This window comes from Mesoplodon bidens (genome assembly GCF_964165515.1).
Source record: "Mesoplodon bidens genome assembly, chromosome: 2".
Taxonomy (NCBI): Eukaryota; Metazoa; Chordata; class Mammalia; order Artiodactyla; family Ziphiidae; genus Mesoplodon; species Mesoplodon bidens.
In genome coordinates, this window is record NC_138177.1 from 168,256,092 (window position 1) to 168,277,102 (window position 21,011).

General features: G+C 53.0%; 1 protein-coding gene across 1 annotated transcript in view; it reads left to right on the plus strand.

The window, feature by feature from the left end:
• Positions 1-18,503, plus strand: part of MYOM3 (myomesin 3) — a gene marked incomplete at its 5' end in the record, with an annotated part of 45,586 nt that extends 27,083 nt beyond the window's left edge. Inside the window, 17 exons of the mRNA XM_081224899.1 lie at positions 1,550-1,664; positions 2,798-2,954; positions 3,658-3,767; positions 5,431-5,475; positions 6,177-6,313; positions 7,680-7,824; positions 7,968-8,027; positions 8,418-8,485; positions 9,560-9,670; positions 11,642-11,729; positions 12,245-12,283; positions 12,530-12,638; positions 13,783-13,946; positions 14,170-14,206; positions 14,383-14,405; positions 16,014-16,069; positions 17,105-18,503. Coding sequence (XP_081081025.1) covers positions 1,550-1,664; positions 2,798-2,954; positions 3,658-3,767; positions 5,431-5,475; positions 6,177-6,313; positions 7,680-7,824; positions 7,968-8,027; positions 8,418-8,485; positions 9,560-9,670; positions 11,642-11,729; positions 12,245-12,283; positions 12,530-12,638; positions 13,783-13,946; positions 14,170-14,206; positions 14,383-14,405; positions 16,014-16,069; positions 17,105-17,365 — 1,725 coding nt within the window. The 3' untranslated portion in view covers positions 17,366-18,503. The remainder of the gene's footprint in view (positions 1-1,549; positions 1,665-2,797; positions 2,955-3,657; positions 3,768-5,430; positions 5,476-6,176; positions 6,314-7,679; positions 7,825-7,967; positions 8,028-8,417; positions 8,486-9,559; positions 9,671-11,641; positions 11,730-12,244; positions 12,284-12,529; positions 12,639-13,782; positions 13,947-14,169; positions 14,207-14,382; positions 14,406-16,013; positions 16,070-17,104) is intronic.
• Positions 18,504-21,011: the final 2,508 nt, after the last annotated feature.

Below are 21,011 nucleotides of genomic sequence, written 5' to 3' on the forward strand. Positions count from 1 at the left end.
CTTGCCGCAACTAGAGAAAGCCCTTGCACCGAAACGAAGACCCAACACAGCCAAAAATAAATAAATAAATAAATTTATTAAAAAAAAAAAAAAAAAGACCAAATGAAGAAGGGCAAGCTTCAGCCCATGGAATGCTCTGAGATTTCCGCCCCCACGGGGCCCGGCTCCCTACATTAGAGTCGGCCAGTGCTGGACAGCTGGCCCGAGAGCCACGCAAGATGGATGGTCCCTCTGCTCCTCAGGCAGGCTGGCCCAGGGTGGGGGAGCCTCGGTGAGTCGGCACCGTTTCTGCACGTGGATGCTTGGCCGGCATTCACTCTCTCAGTCATTCACTCAGCACTTCTGGACACCTACTTAGTGCCAGATCTGGAACTAGATTGCAGATGTACAAAGCTACAGTCACAGTCCTTAGGGAACAGGCGATTACAGTACTGTGTGTCATACAATCAAGGAGGGTCCGAGGGATTCTGGGAGCTACAAGGAGGAAGATAAGAGGCCTCTCCTGGCCTCATCCCATCTGTCCAAGCTGAGTGGCCAAGGGTGAGCTGTTGTTGCTAGACCAAGAGAAAGGGAGGGCGTTCCAGGCAGAGGGCTCAGCAAGGGCAAAGGCAGGGAGGTGTGAAGCGATGTGATGCGTGGGGGACCCTGAGGAGTCAGGGAGTGAAGGGGGCGCAGAGAAGAGGACAGAAGGCTGAGGATGGACGGGTGAGGAAGGCTTTAGGTACCAAGCCTCGAAATCTGGACTTTACCCTGAAGGCCACTGAAAGAGTTACGTGTACTCAGACTGCCATCTTGGAAACATTGGCAGAGGGAAAGATAGACTGGGAAGAAGGGTCTAGAGGCAGAGGCTCCATTTAGGAAACTGTTGGACTAATCCAGAAGAGAAGAAATAAAGCTGCAGTCAAAGGCGTGGCTGGGACACAGGCCACATTCAAGAAACGTTAGGGAAATAAAATGGGAACTTCGGTGATTAGATGTGTAGGGCTCAAGAAGAAGCTGTCAAAGATGATGATCACTGGGCTTCCCTGGTGGCGCAGTGGTTGAGAGTCCGCCTGCCGATGCAGGGGACGCGGGTTTGTGCCCCGGTCCGGGAAGATCCCACATGCCGCGGAGCGGCTGGGCCCGTGAGCCATGGCCGCTGAGCCTGCACGTCCGGAGCCTGTGCTCCGCAATGGGAGAGGCCACAGCAGTGAGAGGCCCGCGTACTGCAAAAAAAAAAAAAGATGATGATCACCAAGCTTCTTTCTAGGGTGACAGATGGAGGAGAGGCAGGGGGCGCAGGAAGAGAAAGGGTTTTCTTGTTGAGAGGCTGATGATGCGTTAAGTTCTGAGCAGGTGGAGTTCCAGGCATCCCAAGCATGGGAGGTAATCTCAGGGGAGAAGCTCACCTGAAGCTGGAACTCAGGAGAGCAATGTGCCCTTAGCCTGCCCCCCACCCCCAGGGCAGCCTGGCCCTCCTGGGGGTCCTCTGCAGCCCGCGGCCAAGGCTGCAGGAAGGGTGGGTCTTTGCCGTCCTCCGTGCTCACTCTTGCCCCCTCCCTTCCCCCAGATTTCTGACTTACAGCCGGGGAAGACCTACGTGTTCCACGTACAGGCTGTGAATTCAGCGGGCCCAGGGCAGCCATCCATGCCCACCGACCCAGTACTCCTGGAGGACAAGCCAGGTAGGGGCAGGGGGAGGGCGCTGGTCTGCAGCAGGAGGACAGAACCTGCTGGGCCCTCACCCCGCCTCACCCCCCTGCCCCTCATTCCTTCCTGCCTGTTTCTCTCCCATCCACACTCTCATTTATTTCTATGGGATCCCAAGATATGAACATATGGTTTCCTTCCATGTGCTGGGTCTTCCGTTCTTTATATGCCACATTCTTTTTTTTTTTTTGCGGTACGCGGGCCTCTCTCTGCTGTGGCCTCTCCCGTTGCGGAGCACAGGCTCCGGACACGCAGGCTCAGCGGCCGTGGCTCACAGGCCCAGCCGCTCCGCGGCATGTGGGATCTTCCCGGACCGGGGCACGAACCCGTGTCCCCTGCATCGGCAGGCGGACCCTCAACCACTGCGCCACCAGGGAAGCCCCATATGCCACATTCTTAAACTCATACAAGTCTTCGTGGATATTTAAAAGAATAGCCAACTTTATTTCAGATATGCCGTGTGGCTTTGCCTGCCTTGCAGTCACGGCTCCCGAGGTCCGCTCCTACCACATACGCCAGATGCTGCGCTGGGTCCTTACACGGTCTGGCCCTCCCAATAAGCCCCTGAGGGAGCTGTCACTGTCTCCACTTTAGAGCTGATTTTATTGTAGCTCAGAGAAGTTAAATGACCAGGTCACGCAGCTAGTATACGATGGAATCACTCAGCTCTCCTCGCTATAAAGTGTGTTCTTTTTCCATTCTTTTAATTATTCATTCATTCAGCAAGTATTTGGTGACACCCACACTGCACTGGGGACATGGCAGTGATGAGAAAGCAAGGTTCCTGTGCTGGTGGGAGGAGGGGCAGGACGAATGGACAGTAAACAAGTAAATGATGAAAAAGTCAGTGATAAGTGCTATAAAGGAAGTGAAACAGGGTGATAGGGTGGGGTGGGCTTTCCTTTAGCCTCAGTAGTCTGAGGAGGTGACATTTGAGCTGAGAAGGAGCCTGATCACACGAGGCCTTGGAGGCCACAGCAAGGAGTCTGGGCTTTATTATTTTATTCAAGAGCCATGGGCAGCCACTGGAGGGGTTAAGCAGGGGAGCGACCTGACCCGGTTTATCGTTTCTAAATGTCTGTTGCCCTCCGTTGGATCCTGCCCCCAGATGCTCGGGAGATCGAGGTCGGTGTGGATGATGAGGGCTTTATCTACATGGCCTTCGAAGCCCCCGAGGCCCCCGACTCCTCGGAGTTTCAGTGGTCCAAGGACTACAAGGGCCCACCGGACCCACAGAGGGTCAAGGTCGAGGAGGAAGTTAACAAGTAAGTGAGGGGAGGGGGCAGCACGACTCGTCCACGGGTCCCAGACGTTGTCGGATGAGTGGGCAGAAGGTCATGGGTGAGACCATCCCACAGGACCCCCAGATAACGAGCTTGAGAGGACTGCTTGGTCTCTCATGAAGGATGCTGACCGCCACCTGGGGAGAAGTGAGGGAGAGTGCATTGGAGAGGCTGAAACGGTGCCATGCATTTGCAGATCCTTTTTCTGTAAGGAATGTGTGTGCCTCTGAGGAGACGCTCAAGACTTGGTTTCTAGCCTGAGTGCCAGTGACTTGCTCTTGCAAGTTCTCTGGGCTGAGCTTCCTCATCAGTAAAAGAGCGGTTAGGATGTCAAGTGCCCCCAGGTCTCCCTCCTCCACCCCCAGCAGCTCTGGCCTTGGCCCTGTCCAGCAGGAGGCAAAGCTGATGACTTGAGCCCTGTGGAGAGAGGCAGGCCTGGGAGATGTGGCCAGTATGAAGACTGCTCCAGAGAGCCTGGCTAGTGAGGACCATTGAAAGTGGCAGGCCAGATGTGCCTTGGGCAGGGGACCCCAAAGAGGTGTAAGGAGGCTGCCACCCCTGCTTACTGGCTTGGCCGGGGTCTGGGCTGGGGTGCAGGGATTGCAAAGCCGACCGAGACTCCCCAGCTCCCAGGCCTCCAGGGCACACGGCCCCTCTCAGAGCCTCTGCCCTCCTGTCTCTGCAGGTCCAAGATCATCCTGAAAGAACCTGGCCTCGAGGATTTGGGCACCTACTCGGTGGTGGTCACCGACGCTGATGAGGAAATCTCAGCAAGCCACACACTGACGGAGGAAGGTGATGCCCCTGTTCCACTGCCACCTCCCCAGAGAGATGACCCAGACATGGAGTCCCAAACACAAATACCCCAGAGGCCAGCAAGAAGCAATAAAAATGAGTAAAGCAGAGATTTCCAGGGAAGTAGGCCCTCACCCACCCATTCAGTCAGTCAGCCAATGAATAAGTATCTGCTGAGCACTGACCATATGACAGAGACTGTCCTCGGCACTGAATTACATCAGTGAACTCAACAGGCAGAAATCCCTGCCTGATGGAGTTCACGCTCTTCTTGTCTTTCTCTTTACTTTATCTACTTTTGATAAAAAGCAAAGGTACCAGTGAATTATTTCACTGCCTTCCGTAGCCTAAGAAAAACAACAGCATAAGTAGAATGATAAACTGCAAATGGCAGTCGGTCTGAGTAATGAGGATGGCAAAAGGGAGCAGTGGGGACTGTGGTAAACCAGAGAGGGGATGCCGGGCCTCAGCGGTCATCTATGAGACTCACCCTCTGCTGTCTCCATAGCAACTGGGACAGCCCATTGTCCTCCCTGATGATTGCACTGGAGGCCCTTTGATTTTGTTAAGAAGCAGAAGGCAGGCAGGTCCAGAGTGCAATTCCAGTTCCACAATTTCCTGGCTGCTTGACCTTGGATAAGTCATGAAACCTCTCTGGGCCTCCGTTTCCTCATCTGTAAAGGGGGATTATAATCCCTGCTGTCCTAAGTGAAACAATGTTGTTATGCAGATATACTTAGATGATTCCATGCAAACTAAAGCCATCCACAAAAGTAATGGGGTTTGCTTTTTGTTTTTGGAATGGATGCTTGCCATGTGTCCAGACTCATCATGCTAAGGACTCTGGAGCTTATAAGAGGAAATGAGATATGAGCCCTGCCCCTGCCAATTCATTCATGCAACACGTATTTATTGAGCACATACTGTGTGCCAGATACCATGCAGCTCCAGAGCTCAGCTTAGCAGAAGAGACAAACCTAACACAAAAAAGCAGTTAGCAGTGGGACAGCACTCTGCCGGCCTGCCCTAGACACGTGCAGACTGAAATGCTCAGTGGGAAGAGCAGACCCTCAGATACTAGGACAGTATGGCTCAGTGGGGAGAACAGACCCTCAGATACTAGGACAGTATGGCTCAGTGGGGAGAACAGACCCTCAGATACTAGGACAGTATGGCTCAGTGGGGAGAACAGACCCTCAGATACTAGGACAGTATGGCTCAGTGGGGAGAACAGACCCTCAGATACTAGGACAGTATGGCTCAGTGGGGAGAACAGACCCTCAGATGCTGGGACAGTATGGCTCAGTGGGTTAACAAGGGGCCTCAGGAGGCAGAGAGTAATGCTCACCCCACAGCATGGTGTGAGGACTGCTGAGATCATGCAGAGCCTGGCACACAGTAGGTGCTTCTCTGGGGAGGTGGCACTTGATCAGGTCTTGAAGGACAGGAGAATAAGCAACCTCAGGATGGCCTGCGGCAGCGCCCACAGCCCCCTCAGTGCCCCAGAGCCAAGGCCCACAGTGGTCATCAATCAACCCCTCAGTAGCCAAGTCGAGTCTCTTGGGACTTTCACCCAGTGTGGACGCTAGGACGGCTTCCACGGACCCCACTGGCCCGGGTATGTCATTCTCTTTGGTTTCTTCCTTGCTTCTCCCTGTCCCAGAGCTGAACAAGCTGAAGAAGTTGAGCCATGAGATTAGAAACCCAGGTAAGCGGTACAAGCCACCAGCCTTGGGCAGTCCCGCCAGGCCCACTGGGGTGTTCTGAGCAGGGCTGAGTCAGCCAAGAGCCAGAAACTAGCCGGGGGGGGGGCGGGGGGGGCAAAGGATGGGGACGTCTTGGGGCTGGAAGGTCAGAGACCCAGGGAGTCCTCAGTCCATGAAGGGAACAGAGCGGCCAGCAGAGAGCACATGGGATGCAAGGGAGGGCAGAGTGGCTGGTTTTTTCTTCTTCTTGGATTGTGGATCATCTAAACCCCTGTTTCCCTCCATTGGCCAGGAGTAGCTTTTGCAGTCCCTGGGGCAGGGGTCACAAATTTGGGTGCATATTGGAATCACCCCCGGAGTTTTTCAAAATCCCAATGCCCAGGCCACACCCCAAACAAATCAGAACCTCTGGGTCTGGAGCCAGACACTGGTGTTTTAGAAAGTCCTTGGGGATCCAGTGTCCAGCCAGGGTGAGAAGCTCGACCTCAAAGCTGTGGGAAGAGGATGAATTCCCTGAGATGAATTCAATCTAGGGGGACTCAATGTGGGAAACCCTCCCCAGCCCCTCACCCCAGTCGTGTCTGCGTCAGACTCTGAAACATTTTGCACATTAAATGCCCACAGTGTGCTCAAGGTGGGGCTGTCGGGAGTGGGGAGGGGAGAAGGGTTCCCTGCCCACCCTTTCCTGTCGTCTGTCTCCCAGTGATCAAGCTGATCTCCGGCTGGAACGTTGACATCCTCGAGCAAGGAGACGTGCGGCTTTGGCTGGAAGTAGAAAAGTTGTCTCCAGCCGCTGAGCTGCATCTAATCTTCAACGAGAAGGAAATCTTCAGCTCACCGGTAATTGGGGGCTCAGAATCCCTAAGTGAGGTTCCTGGCCCAGGAAGTGGTCTCACAGGCAGTGGTCTCCACTGGCTGCACCTTCCCCTACCAGACATTTCAGAAATGGCCACCAGCTTTGGCTGTCACAGTGATAGGGTTGGGGGGTGAGGACACCTGGATTTTAGTACCTGGGGGATGGGTGGTAGGGATGCTAGACACTTGCCAACGCAGGGAACACTCCCACAAAGAACTTCCCATGCCTCCCACAATTCTTCACTGTCCTGTCAAACATTTGTAAGGTGAAAAACCTACATTCATGCTTATAATTATCCAAGCCTAGACCCTAACTCTGAGATACAATCACAAAGAATTTTTTTTGCAGTGTAATTTTTTTTGCAGTGCAATTTTTTTTACACTGAATAGAGAGTTTTTATTCTATTAGCCACATTACCTATGCTCTTTCATTCATTTTCCTGTTCTTCTTGTACTCATGAGAATGTACATGAGTACAATCTCTCATGACAGATTCAATCATGAGAAGATCTTATTTGTGAATTTCATCTCCAGATGGCCATCAAAAATTATGTGTTATAAAGAGGGAAGCTGGTTCTGACAGAGGAGAAAGAGCTCGGGGCTAAATGTCAGAAGACTCATATTCATCTCCTGTGGGTTGTGTGCCCTTGGGCAGGTCTCTTCACCTCTCTGTGCCTCAGTTTCTGCATCGGTAAAATGGGGTTGGTTGCCCCAGAATCAGGAGGAGCAATTGGGAAAAAAATAGATTTGAAAGTTCTGCACAGAGATTAAGCGTGACCTTGGCTCATGGTAGAGGCAGGGTAACAAAGTCTGGACTCTTGGTACACAGCGCTGATACTAGCAGGTGCCGCTATAGAAAAATCGAACTAGACGATTCTCTCAAATCATACATACACCCTAAATGCGCAAAATAAAACGTTAGAAAACTGTTAGAATGTGACAAAATGTAAGTAAGTGTTCATTCTGGGTAGCAGGTACACAGGCCTTTTAATATTATCCTTTATAGTTTTATGTGGGTTTTTTTTATATTAAATTGCAAAAGAAGTAGAAAATAACCAAAAAACATGGCACAGTAGGAGGTTGGGGATTATTATTAATTGCAACTGATGCAAGCACGCAAGACGGTTTCCAGTGTCTGCCGGGCCCCGGGGTGTTCTCGGGGGCCGGGTGTGGGAAAAGCCCAGTCTATACACAGGAGAGGGGTACCTAGGGCCCCCTCCCCAGTCTCTGAAGGCTTCTAACTCTGCATATATTACCCCCAAGTCCAACCACGCCCCGATTTGCACCCTACAGCACAAATTCCCTGTGATTGGAAAAGGGCAGAAAGACTTTCGGGTTTTGTTCTCCCCAGAACCGCAAAATCAATTTTGTCCGAGAGAAGGGCCTGGTGGAAGTTATCATCCAAAACTTGACTGAGGACGACAAAGGGTCGTATACTGCTCAGCTCCAAGACGGAAAAGCCAAGAACCAGATCACCCTGGCTCTGGTGGATGACGGTCAGCTGTGCCCTGACCCCCGCCCTGCCCCATGCACCCGGCCTCAGCTCTCAGCCTGGGCGTCTCTTTCGATACATCCTGACGCCCTCCTCTGGACCTGCGCTCCTTCTGATTCACACCCGTTCCCCCTTCTGTGTTCACAGAGTTCGACAAACTTCTAAGGGAGGCAGATGCTAAGAGAAGAGACTGGAAGAGAAAGCAGGGTAAGAACTGCTGGGGCGAACTTCAAACACCTCGGCCAGCAGGCCAGCAGACAGCGCCGGGGAACCGCTGGGCAAGTGGATTAATAGATCCCTCCGCCCTGCTGGACCCCCCGAGGGAGGGCCACTGCCATTTGACCTAGTGCTGTCCTCGTGCCAGAAAGAAACAGCACTTGCCCAACCCCGAGAGTGAGCGCCCTAAACTTTGCACCCTAGATGCCTCCCAGATGCCTCACCCCAGTCCCCTCCCTCGTGGGGGAGAAATCCCAGAATCCGAGGGGCCAGTAGTCATTAGGTGCCCCTCCCCAGCTGCCTTCCCCTATCTCACCACCAGGTGGCGCCCAGGCCGAGCCCGGCGCTCTGACCGCTGGGCGTGCTGTTTTGCCCTCACAGGTCCGTATTTCGAGGAGCCTTTGCAGTGGAAGGTCACCGAGGACTGCCAAGTGCTGCTGATATGCAAGGCAAAGCCCCGCCCCCGCCTCCAGCCCTGCCCCCAGGGCCCGTGGGGCAAGACCTGTGGTTGTCCCCAAGCCCCGTGGTTGTCTTTTGCCCCATTCCCTGCAACTCCACACCCTGTGCTGCTGTGATCCCAAGCAGAGGAAGTAGCCCCAGGGATTTTGCATTTAACTGGAAAACAAAAGCCCAGGGAGCAGAGTTAGTGTGAATTAGTGTGCGCTGAGTCAGGCTTGAGCTAGATCTCCCAGCTGCTCTGGGAGGGGTTCTGGGGGTCAGGGGTCTGGGAGCAAGTGAGGGCTCTATATTTTGAGCGGTAGTCCCTGTGTCTGTTAGTGGCTCTGCCAGACACTGTTCTCAGCACTTCAGAGCATTATTTTATTTCATCTGCCTCACAATCATCTGTGAGAGAGGTGTTACCATCCTCACTTTAGGATGAAAAACCAAGTGGGGAACTAGCTCAAGACTACATGGTAACAGGCAGAGTCTAGAGCCCAGGTTTTAACCGGATGTGCCTGACTCCAAAGCGGGAGTTCTTTCTCAGCACCCTGCAGCCTTTTAGATAACTGGGGGAGGGCAGGGGAGGGGAGGGCACACTCCCAGAAGCCTATCCATTCAGCAAACCTAAGTACCTACTCTGTGTAACACACTCTGCAAGCACTGGGCATACAAGGGTGAAGAAGTGGTCTCCTTAGGCCTGTAAGATCCCACAGTCCAAAGCAAGATCGTGGAGAAAACAGCGTAGCTCCTGCTGTGATGGAGATATGCAGGAAATTGATTACTCACGATGGGGCACACTCTGGGGTGCATAAAGGAAGGCTTCCTGGAGGAGGTGACACAGGCATTTACAAGAAAAAATAGGGTAGGAAAGGGATCAAGAAGCAGAGGGAATAGCATTAGCACAAGTCCCAAGTCCAGAAACCATCAGAGGAGACATATGGTGTGAGGAAGGGGTTGGCTGAGATTTAGCCTGGGGGCAGGGGGGAGCCATGTTTGTAAAAAAAAAAAAAGGTTCTGATGAACTGAGTCTTCATTTAAAAGAGAAAGCCTGAAGGAGTCTTCTCACTCCCCACCTTCTTCAGGTGACCAACACCAAGAAAGAAACCCGCTTCCAGTGGTTCTTCCAGAAGAAAGAGTTCCCAGATGGTCAGTACGACCCGCAGACTGGAGCAGGGCTTCTCTGCATCGAAGAGGTAAGTGCAGCTCTGACTTCAGGGCTCACAGCCTCCAGGCAGTGCCAGGAGCACTGGGCAGGGAGTCAGGACCAGGGTGAGGCAAGTGAGGCACTGACCTCACGCACAAACTTTCAGGAAGCACTGAAAGGCTCAGTACTCAAGATAAATAATATTTCATGCAATATATATATATTTTTTTAATTGCGGTACGTGGGCCTCTCACTGTTGTGGCCTCTCCCGTTGCGGAGCACAGGCTCCGGACACACAGGCTCAGCGGCCATGGCTCACGGGCCCAGCCGCTCCGCGGCATGTGGGATCTTCCCGGACCGGGGCACGAACCCGTGTCTCCTGCATCGGCAGGCGGACTCTCAACCACTGCGCCACCAGGGAAGCCCCTCATGCAATATTTTTAAGGATCAAAATTCATGCCCAAAAAAAAAGACCATGAGGGAAAACAATACCAAAACTTTAAATAAAGACAGCTCAGTAATACTGATTTTTCCTTTTAGTTGGATTCCAGTCCTGGCCCTGCCACTGACTGCATGGCCCTGAGCTAGTCACTGTCTCTCTCTGACCTCAGTTTTCATCTGTTACACGAGCAGGTCAGAGGGATGCTCTCTCAGAGATTCCTTCCTGCCCCCACAGCCTGAGATTCAGGACAGGAAGACAGTCTCCATGTGAGGCAGGTCTGGGCAGAGCAAAACAGGGCCTGGAGCTCACTTCTCCCACCCACGACCTCCCCGTGGCCCTCGGAGGAGTGTGACCTGGTTAAGGTAGAAATGCAAGGCTTATTCTTAAATATTCAATGTTTTTCTGCCTTGCCCCTGATTTCTGTGGCCTCACCGTGTGCCAAGCAGGACTGCGGCAGATGCAGGTTTGCAGACTAGGAAGGAAATAATGATTTCAGGGTCCTCTCCCAAATCCTGGCCAAGATGATGGCAAGTTGGCCTTTGTCATCACAGTGCAAACTCCTCACACAGGGCTTGGCATCAAGTGGGTGCTTAATAGCTACTGAGTCTTGTCATAATCATCCAGCCTATTGGTGCAGAACTTTCTGGCTTCCGAAGAGTTATCTCCCTTGATCCTCACAGCAACTATAGTACGTAGCCAGGGCAAGGATTATGCCACCATTTTACAGGTGAGTAAACTGAGGATCAGAGGGTTTAAATACCAAGATACAAAGCTTGAGAGTGGGGCCGGAAGTTTCTCCAATCACTCTTACCGGAATTTGGCTGGGACTTTGGAGCCTTCACTGAGGGAGGGGGCAGGGGACATGGGAGAAGACTGTTGGGGTTTACAGCCCTTTGATACCCCAGTTAAGAGATGCTTCTGCCTTGAATCCTGCCTCAAAGCACACTATGTAGAGATGGTTGGGGTGAGAGGGGCCCTTTGAGGGGACAGGGAGGCAGATATCACGCCCCCACCCCCGCAGCCCCTGGAGGAGATGCTGTGTAATGAGAGGGGACAGCTGACTTCTGACCTTGCTTTCAAAGCATGACCCAAGTTCTTGCTTTGCTGAGTGTTGACCCAGGCTTCACTTGGGGTTGACAAGCATGTGCCAGGAAGGACCCCCTTGTCCTGAGCAAAAGAAAGCACACTTCCTTCTGAGAGATGCAGAGAGGTCCCTCTATCCAGGGCCCCTGGAAAGCAGGGCAGTGCTGCTGGAGGGTGCGCCCTGCTCGGCCCACCTCTGCTAGGAGGGCTCGCTTTGCTCTGCTCAGAGCAGCTGCCTGAGAATCACATGCGGGGCGTCTGTTTCTGCCCTCAGTTCCCCCTCTCGCCCCACCTCCAGGCCCAGACAAGCCCTGGGCTTGGGATCAAAGGGCTCTGGAGCTGGAAGGAGCCTCAGAGATCACCCATCGCAGGGGGTAAACTGAGGCCCAGGGAGGAGAGTCAGGGGCAGGCCTAGAGCCCAGGCCTCCTGATTTGCTGTCCATCGCTCCTCCTGGAACTCATGCTGACATCGCCTTCTCACATCCTTCTTTGCAGCTTTCCAAAGAGGACAAGGGTGTTTACAGAGCAGAGGTTTCCGACGAGCGAGGGGAGGACGACAGCATCCTGAACCTCACAAGTGAAGGTAGGAGCCGGCGACATCAGAGACGGGCCAGGAGGGCCTCACACTGAACCAAGAGATGCAGTGTGACCTGTGGGGAAACTGTCTGGGATCCTCACTTGGGGCAACTGAGGCCCAGGGAAGTTAAGTGACCTGCCCATGGCTGCACAGCTGGTCAGTGGCAGGGCCTGGTCTGTGTGACGCTGGTGCCCACGTTCACTGCACTATCCCACAGCGAGCCCAGGCTTCAAGACCTGGAGCCTGAGTTCTCTGCTCTGCGCCCCCAGTGGGCCCCAGGCTCCTCACCAGGCTGGCCGTCTCAGCCTGCAGGAAGACTGTCGTGTCGGCCCATTCGTCCTCCATGTGCGTTGCCCCCCTGCCCCATCGGTCACGCAGTGCCCCAGATCCCCTCCCCACCCCTAAGCCTGTGTTCTGAGAGCTGCTCATAAGGTCCACCAGCCTCTTCCAAGGACGGCCCCACCTAGTGCATCCCTAGGGGAGCCCCACATCAGCTGACCATGCCCTCTGTCTCCCTCCAGCCCTGGATGCCATCTTCACTGAGCTGGGCAGGATTGGTGGTAAGCAAGCCCCCTCTTTGCTCAGCACTGCCATGATGCCACATAGCCTCCGGGGGACCTCTAGCCATCCTTGGCTGCCAGGGGTGGGTTTAGTTTCCAGCCTCAAAGACTGGGGGAGACGCTCCTCCCTCTTCACCACACTGTGCTCCCCCCACCACACCCCAAAGCAGGGGCGAGCTGGCTGACCCCAGATGTGCCGCCCAAAGGGCCTTGGGGAAGACTCACCCTTCTCCCATGCCTCCCCAGCCCTCTCTGCGACCCCACTGAAAATCCAGGGGACCGAGGAGGGGATCCGGCTCTTCAGCAGGGTCAAGTACTACAACGTGAACTACATGAAAACCACCTGGTTCCACAAGTAGGTTGGCCTTGCCCTGGAGCCCTAGCCAGGCTGGAGGGGGCCCAGCACCCGCCTCAGAGCCCAGTCCTCAGGGCTTGGCAGAGACAGAGTATCTCACCGGTCCTGCTGTCCACAGAGGGAGTCTGGGACCGGGAACAGCTGTTAGAGGCAGAGAAGGGAGGCTCCCCAGGAAAGGTGGGAACCCTGGCACTAAGATCACTTTCCCAGAATATCCATGGCCAGGGAAGGACCATTGTCTTAGACCACCATCTGGGAACTGGGGGAGAGAAGGATGCAGGGACGATGGAGAACCAGATGGTCAAATGCCCTTGTGGGTCTTTGCAGCCTTAGCAAACTCAGGCAGACAGGCTGAGGGGAGAGGTGCAGGCAGAGGGACCTGGGGGTGCTGACGACTAACTGAGGGCCAGGCCTTGAAGGCAGGATCAGGTAGCAGAGACTCAGCCAGGAGCTAAGTGACCCCAGAGAGTTTGGGAGCAGAATTTTCCCAGTGCTTCTTACTTGCAAACCTCAGCCTTGTGGAGCAGACATTACTGCACCCATTCTATGGAGAAGGGTAGACGGACTTAGTCAAATTTGTCATGTGAGTGAGACCAAGGCCAAGCTGAATTTCAGAACAGTGAAGCTCCTTCTCTAGAGTTTCTGAGCCCCGTGACTAAGCCCAGAGGTGTCACTTCTGTGACAAAATACTGACATGGGCCAGGTGTCTTTAGGAATGAAATTTAAGTCAAGAAGGAAAGGAGTTTATATAGTTTATAAGAATCGCATAAGAGTGATTGTGGAAAGAAACGCTGGGAGGTTTTAAGATGAGGAAAAGGATGAAGTGAGGAAGTGGCTCCCACTGGTGGGGTGTGGGGAGGTGGTCACTGACCCTGGAGCACCATTTCCTCAAAGTCCCAGCCTGCAGGACATGTCACAAATATAGATTCAGCGCTGCCACAAGGTTTGATGAATGAATGAATGATGAATGGATGAGTGGATAGATATTTATCAAATATGTCATGGATGGTCACCACTTTCAGCTCACACATCTGGGAACAAAACCCCGTGAGAGGAGTTTGGGGCAGGGGTACCTGTAGATGGGCAGACAGACAGCCCGTCCCGGACTGAGCTGTGTTAACCATTTCTTTGCCCTCACATTCAGAGAGAAACGCCTGGAGAGTGGTGATCGGGTGAGGGCTGGCACCACACTGGATGAGATCTGGCTCCACATCCTGGACCCCAAAGACTCAGACAAGGGCAAATACACCCTAGAGATAGCGGCCGGGAAGGAAGTCCGGCAGCTGTCAGCTGATCTCTCGGGGCGAGGTGAGCGCTCCGCCTGTCTGACCTCAGTGAAACCTGTTTAGAAAACCCCATGGTCTTTTGGGGGGGCTCCCATCTCCCCACCCAATCCTAGCACTGCCCCAAGAGAATGCTGGAACAGAGTGGAGGAACAGTCAGCACTGAGCTCTATACCTGTGGGTTGCAGGAGGTGGGGATATTGGGGGTAGATGCCCTGACGCACCTTTTCCCCTTTTCCTTCTCGTAGCTTTTGAGGACGCCCTGGCTGAGCACCAGAGACTGAAGTAAGTTTCCTCGGCGTTTCTCAGTGTGATCAAGGCCCCTGGGGTGCACAAGCACAGGACCCTTCCTGGGAGGCTGGACAGCTCCACCTTTCCCCCGTCCCCACCTTCCCCCTACCCGGGCAGGACTGTCCTTTAACAAATGAAACACCAGGCTTTTTCCCATTTCCGTTTTTCAGAGCCTTGGCCATCATCGAGAAGAGTAAGTCCAGCCATATTTCTGTTGTTTCCACTTCTGAGTTTGGGGCGGCTTCCCAGCTGCTCATGCCTCCTGGCAGGTAGCTGGAGTCCCAGTTTCCCATGGGGTCTGTGTGGCTCTGGGCCGTCACAGAGCTGCCGGGAGACCCGGATGGTGGCAGCGTGAAGACAGGTGGATGAGGAGTCCGAGGATACCTGAGACCGTGGATGCGCCTGGTGCGGGCCTGGTGGCGAGTAGGCACATGGCCGATGTCGGTGGGACTCCAAAGGCAGGGCAGACAGGACTGAGGCTGGGCTGATCTTCCCAAGCGAGGCCTGGGAGGGGATGACTTTAAAGCTGAAGCTGGTTCCGGCTGTCGGGGCCCTAGGGCCTCACCTAATCCAGGACACAGCCTCTGAGTTGCCCAGGGGGACCACCAGGTCCACGCACTGGAGCTTCTCTGGGTCCCCGCAACCAGTTCTAAAGCACCCAGTTCCAGGAGGCTGGCTTTCTGGTCTCAGTGAGCCAGCCGGTCAGTGTAGGACCTTCCATGAGGGGAAGCCTCCTGGCAGCAGAGCAAAGCAGCCCCGTTCAACCTGACAGTGAGGAGGGAAACTGACCGTTTGGGGCCATTGGTAGGAGGGGGCATGAGCCCTATATGGCGTCTTGTCCCTGAGTGTCCCCACTTGGCGGGAAGTGCAGGCCATTCATAACTGCCATCTGGAAGGGGGCCATCTGGGGTCTAAGAGCAGTGAGGAGCCCTCGCAGCGGGCGGCCATCTTGGTGGGCGGAGCGCAGCCTGCAGACCCGACTCAGCCCGTCACACCTCCTAATCACCTGCCCCCGCATCCTGGAATGCCGAGTCTCTGCACAGGACACCCCTCCAGGACCCTCACAGAGGGGCCTGAACTCACCACCTGTGGTTGCTAGGGCTGGCCGAGTTGAGCGTCCAGGGAAGTGGATTGTTTCGCCCGCCATGATGGGCCTGGTGAACGTTCCTCCCACAACAGTGTCCATCTCTGGGCCCATCCTTCCCCTCCCCCCTCAACCCTGATTCAGGCTCCTCCTCCCCTACATCTGTTGCACAGACACCAGCCACTTTAGGCTCTTTGCACATCCCTGATCGTGGTCTAGGGTCCGTTCCCACAGCCTCGATTGCGACATGTTGGCTTTCTGCTTAGTGATTTACAACCACAGTCTCTTCCTGCCCAGCGCCATGGCCACCAGATCCCCTCCCTTGACCAGAGTCAGTGTCCTGAAAACTCCCTTCCTATTCACTCCCTGAGCTGGTTCGTCACACCAGTTGTGTGCATTTTGCCAGTTTAAGGCTCAGAGCAATCTTATCACCTTCTCTCCCAGTCCTCAGGGGAGGGGCACCTCACTGTCACCTCCAGGTACCACCAGCCATGATAATAACCTCAAGTCAATGACAGAAACACATTACGTCCCCTATCTTGTGTTTATAAAGGCGAGGAAATAACATAATACAAGTTTAAGGATGTCCTCCCAAAATGATACAAATAAGAAAAAGAAGAATTGCTTAAAAATAAACCTCAACTTCGTGGAACCTGCTGCTGGGAAGCAGCTGTCAGGAAAACATTCATCACTGGGGGTCTCGTTTTTCCCTTCCAGATCGTGCCAAAGTGGTAAGGGGCCTGCCGGACGTGGCCACGATCATGGAAGATAAGGTATTGACTGTTCCCCAGCCCACAGCCGGCAGTCCCACCCTGGGTTCCCTCCTGTATCCATCAAAGAGCACGAAGCAACGCAGCACCGCGGATTCCAGAGCCGAAGGGGCTGGATGCACCAGAGTCTGGCCGAGTGACCACACCTCATTGGTCACATGTAGTATAAAGGAAAGACACTGAGCCTGGTGTCAGGCCCGTGGGGGGGGCGGGTGACAGGCCTGTGCTCACCCCAGTTCTACCCCATCTCTCCAGGTGGCCCTGGGTGTCACAGACTTCTCCGTGTGAACTTCAGTTTCCACAGGAGCTTGACTAGATGATACCTAAAAAGCCCTTTCAGGACTGAAGTTTTTCAAGTCTAATGTTCTAGAAAATGATAGCTAACGTTTTCATGTTGCTTACTTTGTGCCAGGAGGCACTATTCCATTATTTAGCCATCAAGGCAACCACATGAAATAGTGTGTTATTACTAGTCATACTTTATAGCTGAGGAAACTGAGGCCCAGAAAGGTTAAGGGACTTACCTAAGGTCATACAGCTTAAAGGAGCCGAGCTGAGATTCACAGCCTGGCAGCCCAGCTCCAGACCCTGAGTGTTTGGCCATTACACTAGAGTGCCTCTGCAGTAAGAATTGCTCTGTTGAGAATTTTCAAACTTAATCCTTAAATCTTTATGTTAAAGCAATCTAGCCTTATTGGCATGGTAAAATCATAATGAAATATACAATAAAAAGCAATAAAGCAAAGTCCAGGCCATTCTGGGGCAGGTAATTGCTAAAGTAATAACGGCCTGACAGTCTAACTAGTTAAGTGTTCCTGTAGAAATGTTGAGAATGGAGGATGTGGGGTTAGAGTAAAACATCTCCCTTTACTGTTATTACTTTATGGGTCACAAAAAAACACACATAATGAACTTATGTTCAAGGAGCAGCTTGTACTGGGAGCTCCATGGGAGTGTGAAGGTTTATAACCTTCACACTTTACCAAGGGTTATTCCAAGCGGGTGGACTGAGCGTTCCCTTCCTGTCCTTTCCAACAGACCCTGTGCCTGACCTGCATCGTCTCAGGAGATCCTATCCCTGAAATCTCTTGGCTGAAGAATGATCAGCCTGTTGCCTTCCTTGACCGCTACCACATGGAGGTGAAGGGGTTGGAGGTCACCATCACCATTGAGAGGGTCAACAGTGAGGACAGCGGGCGCTACGGTGTCTTCGTCAAGAACAAGTATGGCTCCGAGACGGGCCAGGTCACCATCAGTGTGTTCAAGCACGGGGAGGAGGGCAAGGCGCTGAAGATGTGACGGTCGGATTCACGCACAGCCTGAGGTCTGGTCTGCATGGACTCTGAGGGTCAACCAGTGGCTCACAGCCTGGCACAAGCCACGGAGGTGGGGTGGGGGGGATTGGACATTGTGGAACCTGGGACATGGGAGGGGAGTAGCTACACCGAAGTGGAGAAGCATAGACCTTGCTGGGGTTCTGGGAGGCCTCCAGGATAACGGGATCAGCACTGGACTCGGAATGGGAGACGTACGTGCAAAACTGTTTCAACACTAAACTCTCCATGAGCCTTGCCTTTCTCATCTATCAAATGGGAATTCCTACTCCTACGGATTGTTTATGAAAACCCCTTGAAACCATACACCAGTGATTCTCAACAGGAGGCAGTTTTGTCCCCCAGGGGACATTTGGCAGTGTCCAAATTTTGGGTTGTCACAACTGGGGATGTCCACTAGCGTCTAGTAGGTAGCAGCCAGGGATGCTGCTAAACACAACAGCTCCCCACCACATAGAATTCAACCCTAAATGACAATAGTTCCAAGGTTGATGTACCCACCCCAAAAATGGATTTATCACAATACCTCCTTTTGGATACTGTATTTTCAATTCACTTACGTTCAACGAACATTCATTTGAAGTCTAGCGTGTGCCAGGCTGCAGATGGCATTGGGAGCACAAAGATACATAATATGCAGGCCCCGCCCCCAAGGACACCTCAGCCCAGGAGGAGAGTCAGACCTGGCTGCAAATGACTCCAGGACAAGTCAGATGATCAGGATTATAAAACAGGTCCACATAAAGTTCCACTGGTGGTCAGAGGAGGGAGAGAGGTGTTCATCCCAATTAGGGAAGGTGAGCTTTAAAACACCTTCATGGAACTAGCAGAATTGGTTGTTGGGCCCTGAAAAAATAAGTTGGATTTGGTGATGGTCATGGGAGGAGATTTCAGGAGCAGGGGATGGTGAGAGCAAAGGTGCGGCGTGGGGGTGATGCTGCCTGGGTGGCCTTGGATGCCAGGCTGGAGAGTTGGATGACCTTCAGGACTTCCAGCTCAGGGCCTCTGCCTGGCGGGACAGATACTGGCTGGCCTTGCTTGCTGGACCTCTGTACGGAGCTGGGCATTTCACCTCCAGTTTCCTTCTTTTGAAAAATCAGATTGGGAGGGGTGGGGTTTATAAAGTTAGAGATGTTTGTTGTAAAATTTTGGAAAACCTTGAAAATGTTGAAGGAGAAAATAAAACTCATCTGTACTCCCAACACCAAAACAAAACACCCACCTCTGATTTCTGAAATGATTTCTGAATTTAAAGGTAGAATAAATCACTCCTACGTTTACCACCTACACACACATCAAGGCATGATGGGTAACATATCCACAGCAGCTACAGGTGCAGTCAGGCCAGGTGTTCAGTGAGGGGGGCGAGGGGGCCAGGTGTCCTGCCGTGCCCTGGCTGGGAAGGAGTATGGAGGATTATGCAGGTGTTGGAGGCAAACACACCCAGGCTTGAAGCCAAGCACTCACTGTGTGATCTTGGGCATTTTTTTTTTCCTTTGTCTGGGCCTCAATTTCCCATCTATAAAGCAAGAAGTCTGAAAGGTCATTTTTGAGGGTCCTTTCAGCTGACACTACCTCTTACCTAGGAAGACTGTGGACAGGGCAGCTCCAGGGTGGGGCAGTGGGGGTGGAGGTCCCTGAGACCTTTCGCTGTTCTCTGTCTTAATCCCAAGTAAACCCCAAGTGCCACTCAGGTGGGAGAAAGGACCTTGCTAAAGGATATTGTGATAAAATTTTAAAAATTTATATCTGGTCTTTGTTCTTGGTTTGGGACACACGGCTCCTAAAACCCTTCGGATCTCCAGGGTGAAAAGAGCGTCTTTTGTACACTAATAAGATGGCTGGTGACTGGGGGGCCTTTGATAGCTTCAGGATGGGAGCTGGTCACCAGAAAGACCAAGGCAGGACTAAAGGGTTGGAACTTTCTGCCCCCAGCCACCTCCACTTACCTCTGGAGAGGGGAGAGAGACTAGAGGTTGAGTTAATCACCAGTGGCCAATGATTTAATGAATCATGCCTAAGCACTGAAAGCTCCATTAAAAATTGCTAAGCGACAGGACTCCACGGGCTTCTGGGTTTGTGGACACATCAAGGTGCCAGGAGCGTGGTGCACTTAGAGAGGGCGTGGGAGCTCCCTCCACACTCCCCAACTCCTTGCTCTGTGGACCTATGCATCTGACTGTCCATTTGTATCCTTCATAATAAACCAGAAACTGTAAGTAAAGTGTTTCCCTGAGTTTTGTGAACCATTCCAGCAAATTATCGACTGAGCAGGGAGTCATGGGAACCCTCGACTTATTGCCAGTTGGTCAGAAGTACAGGTGACAACCTGTGGAGTCTGACTCTACCTCTGGGTGGTTAGTGTCAAAATTGAATTGAATTGTAGGACACCCAGTTGGTGTCTGGATATTTGGAGAACTGGTTGTTGGTGTTAAAATAACCCACGCATTTGGTGTCCCAAGTGTTGTGAGCCAAACCATCTCAGAGTTATGAATCAACCACCTCCCCAGGGGTCTTTCCCATCTTCATCTATATTTCCTGAGCCCAGGGTAGGTAGCGGTAGCACACCGTCATCCAACAAATCCAGACTCCGCAGCTTCACGTCTTTCACACTCTGCAGCCTGAACCACTGGCCTTGACTTTATTCTCCTCTCCTTAGCCTGTTCCCAATGGCCTCCACTCCTGCCCCTGGCCTGGGCCACTTCCAGCATCCCAATTTCTGAACCCCTTTGATTCTTCCATATTTACAATTCCCACTTGCTCCTTGTGTTATTCTTTTTTTTTTTTTTTTTTGCCGTATGCGGGCCTCTCACTGTTGTGGCCTCTCCCGTTGAGGAGCACTGGCTCCGGGCACGCAGGCTCAGCGGCCATGGCTCATGGGCCCAGCCGCTCCGCGGCATGTGGGATCTTCCCGGACCGGGGCACAAACCCGTGTCCCCTGCATTGGCAGGCGGACTCTCAACCACTGCGCCACCAGGGAAGCCCAACTCCTTGTGTTATTCTTTACTGGCTCATCCTGCGAAGCATCTCACTTGGTCCAGCCTGATCCCTGGTACCCTACATGGGACTCAGAAAGTCAGAAACTTTGTCTCTTATCTGGTGAAACCCATCAGCGAACACATGGTCCTGGCATTCTCCAGGAGCCCTCCGTGGATCTCTTGGCACGCTGGACTTCCAGGGAGCCAGGCAGGGCGTGCAGGCTGAAGGAAGGCCAGCCAGCCAGTGTGTTCCCCCTTTATCATACCAGCGGCCCCTCCCCACACCCGTTCTGCCACCTTTCACATACCAACCCCAGTGCCATCCTTGGCCTAAAGAATTGAGAGCCGAAAAGAGGGAGAGAATGAGGAATAAGAACCCTGATGGGAAATGCCTGGCCTGTGTAATAATTAACCTCTACCCACTTGGCCTCCGCCACCGCTCATCAGATGCTTTCAATACCTCAAAACTTCCAAATCACTTCCAGCAGCTCGGGGTGACATTTTCATGCCAAAAATAGTTTCAGAAGCATCACTTCCCAGATGTCTCTAGCTAGAGGAAGCCAGATAGTTTATTTTCAGCATTTGAGAAAAGTTTCAATTCTGAGGCGGGAGGAGTTTCAGCCAAGAAGTGCC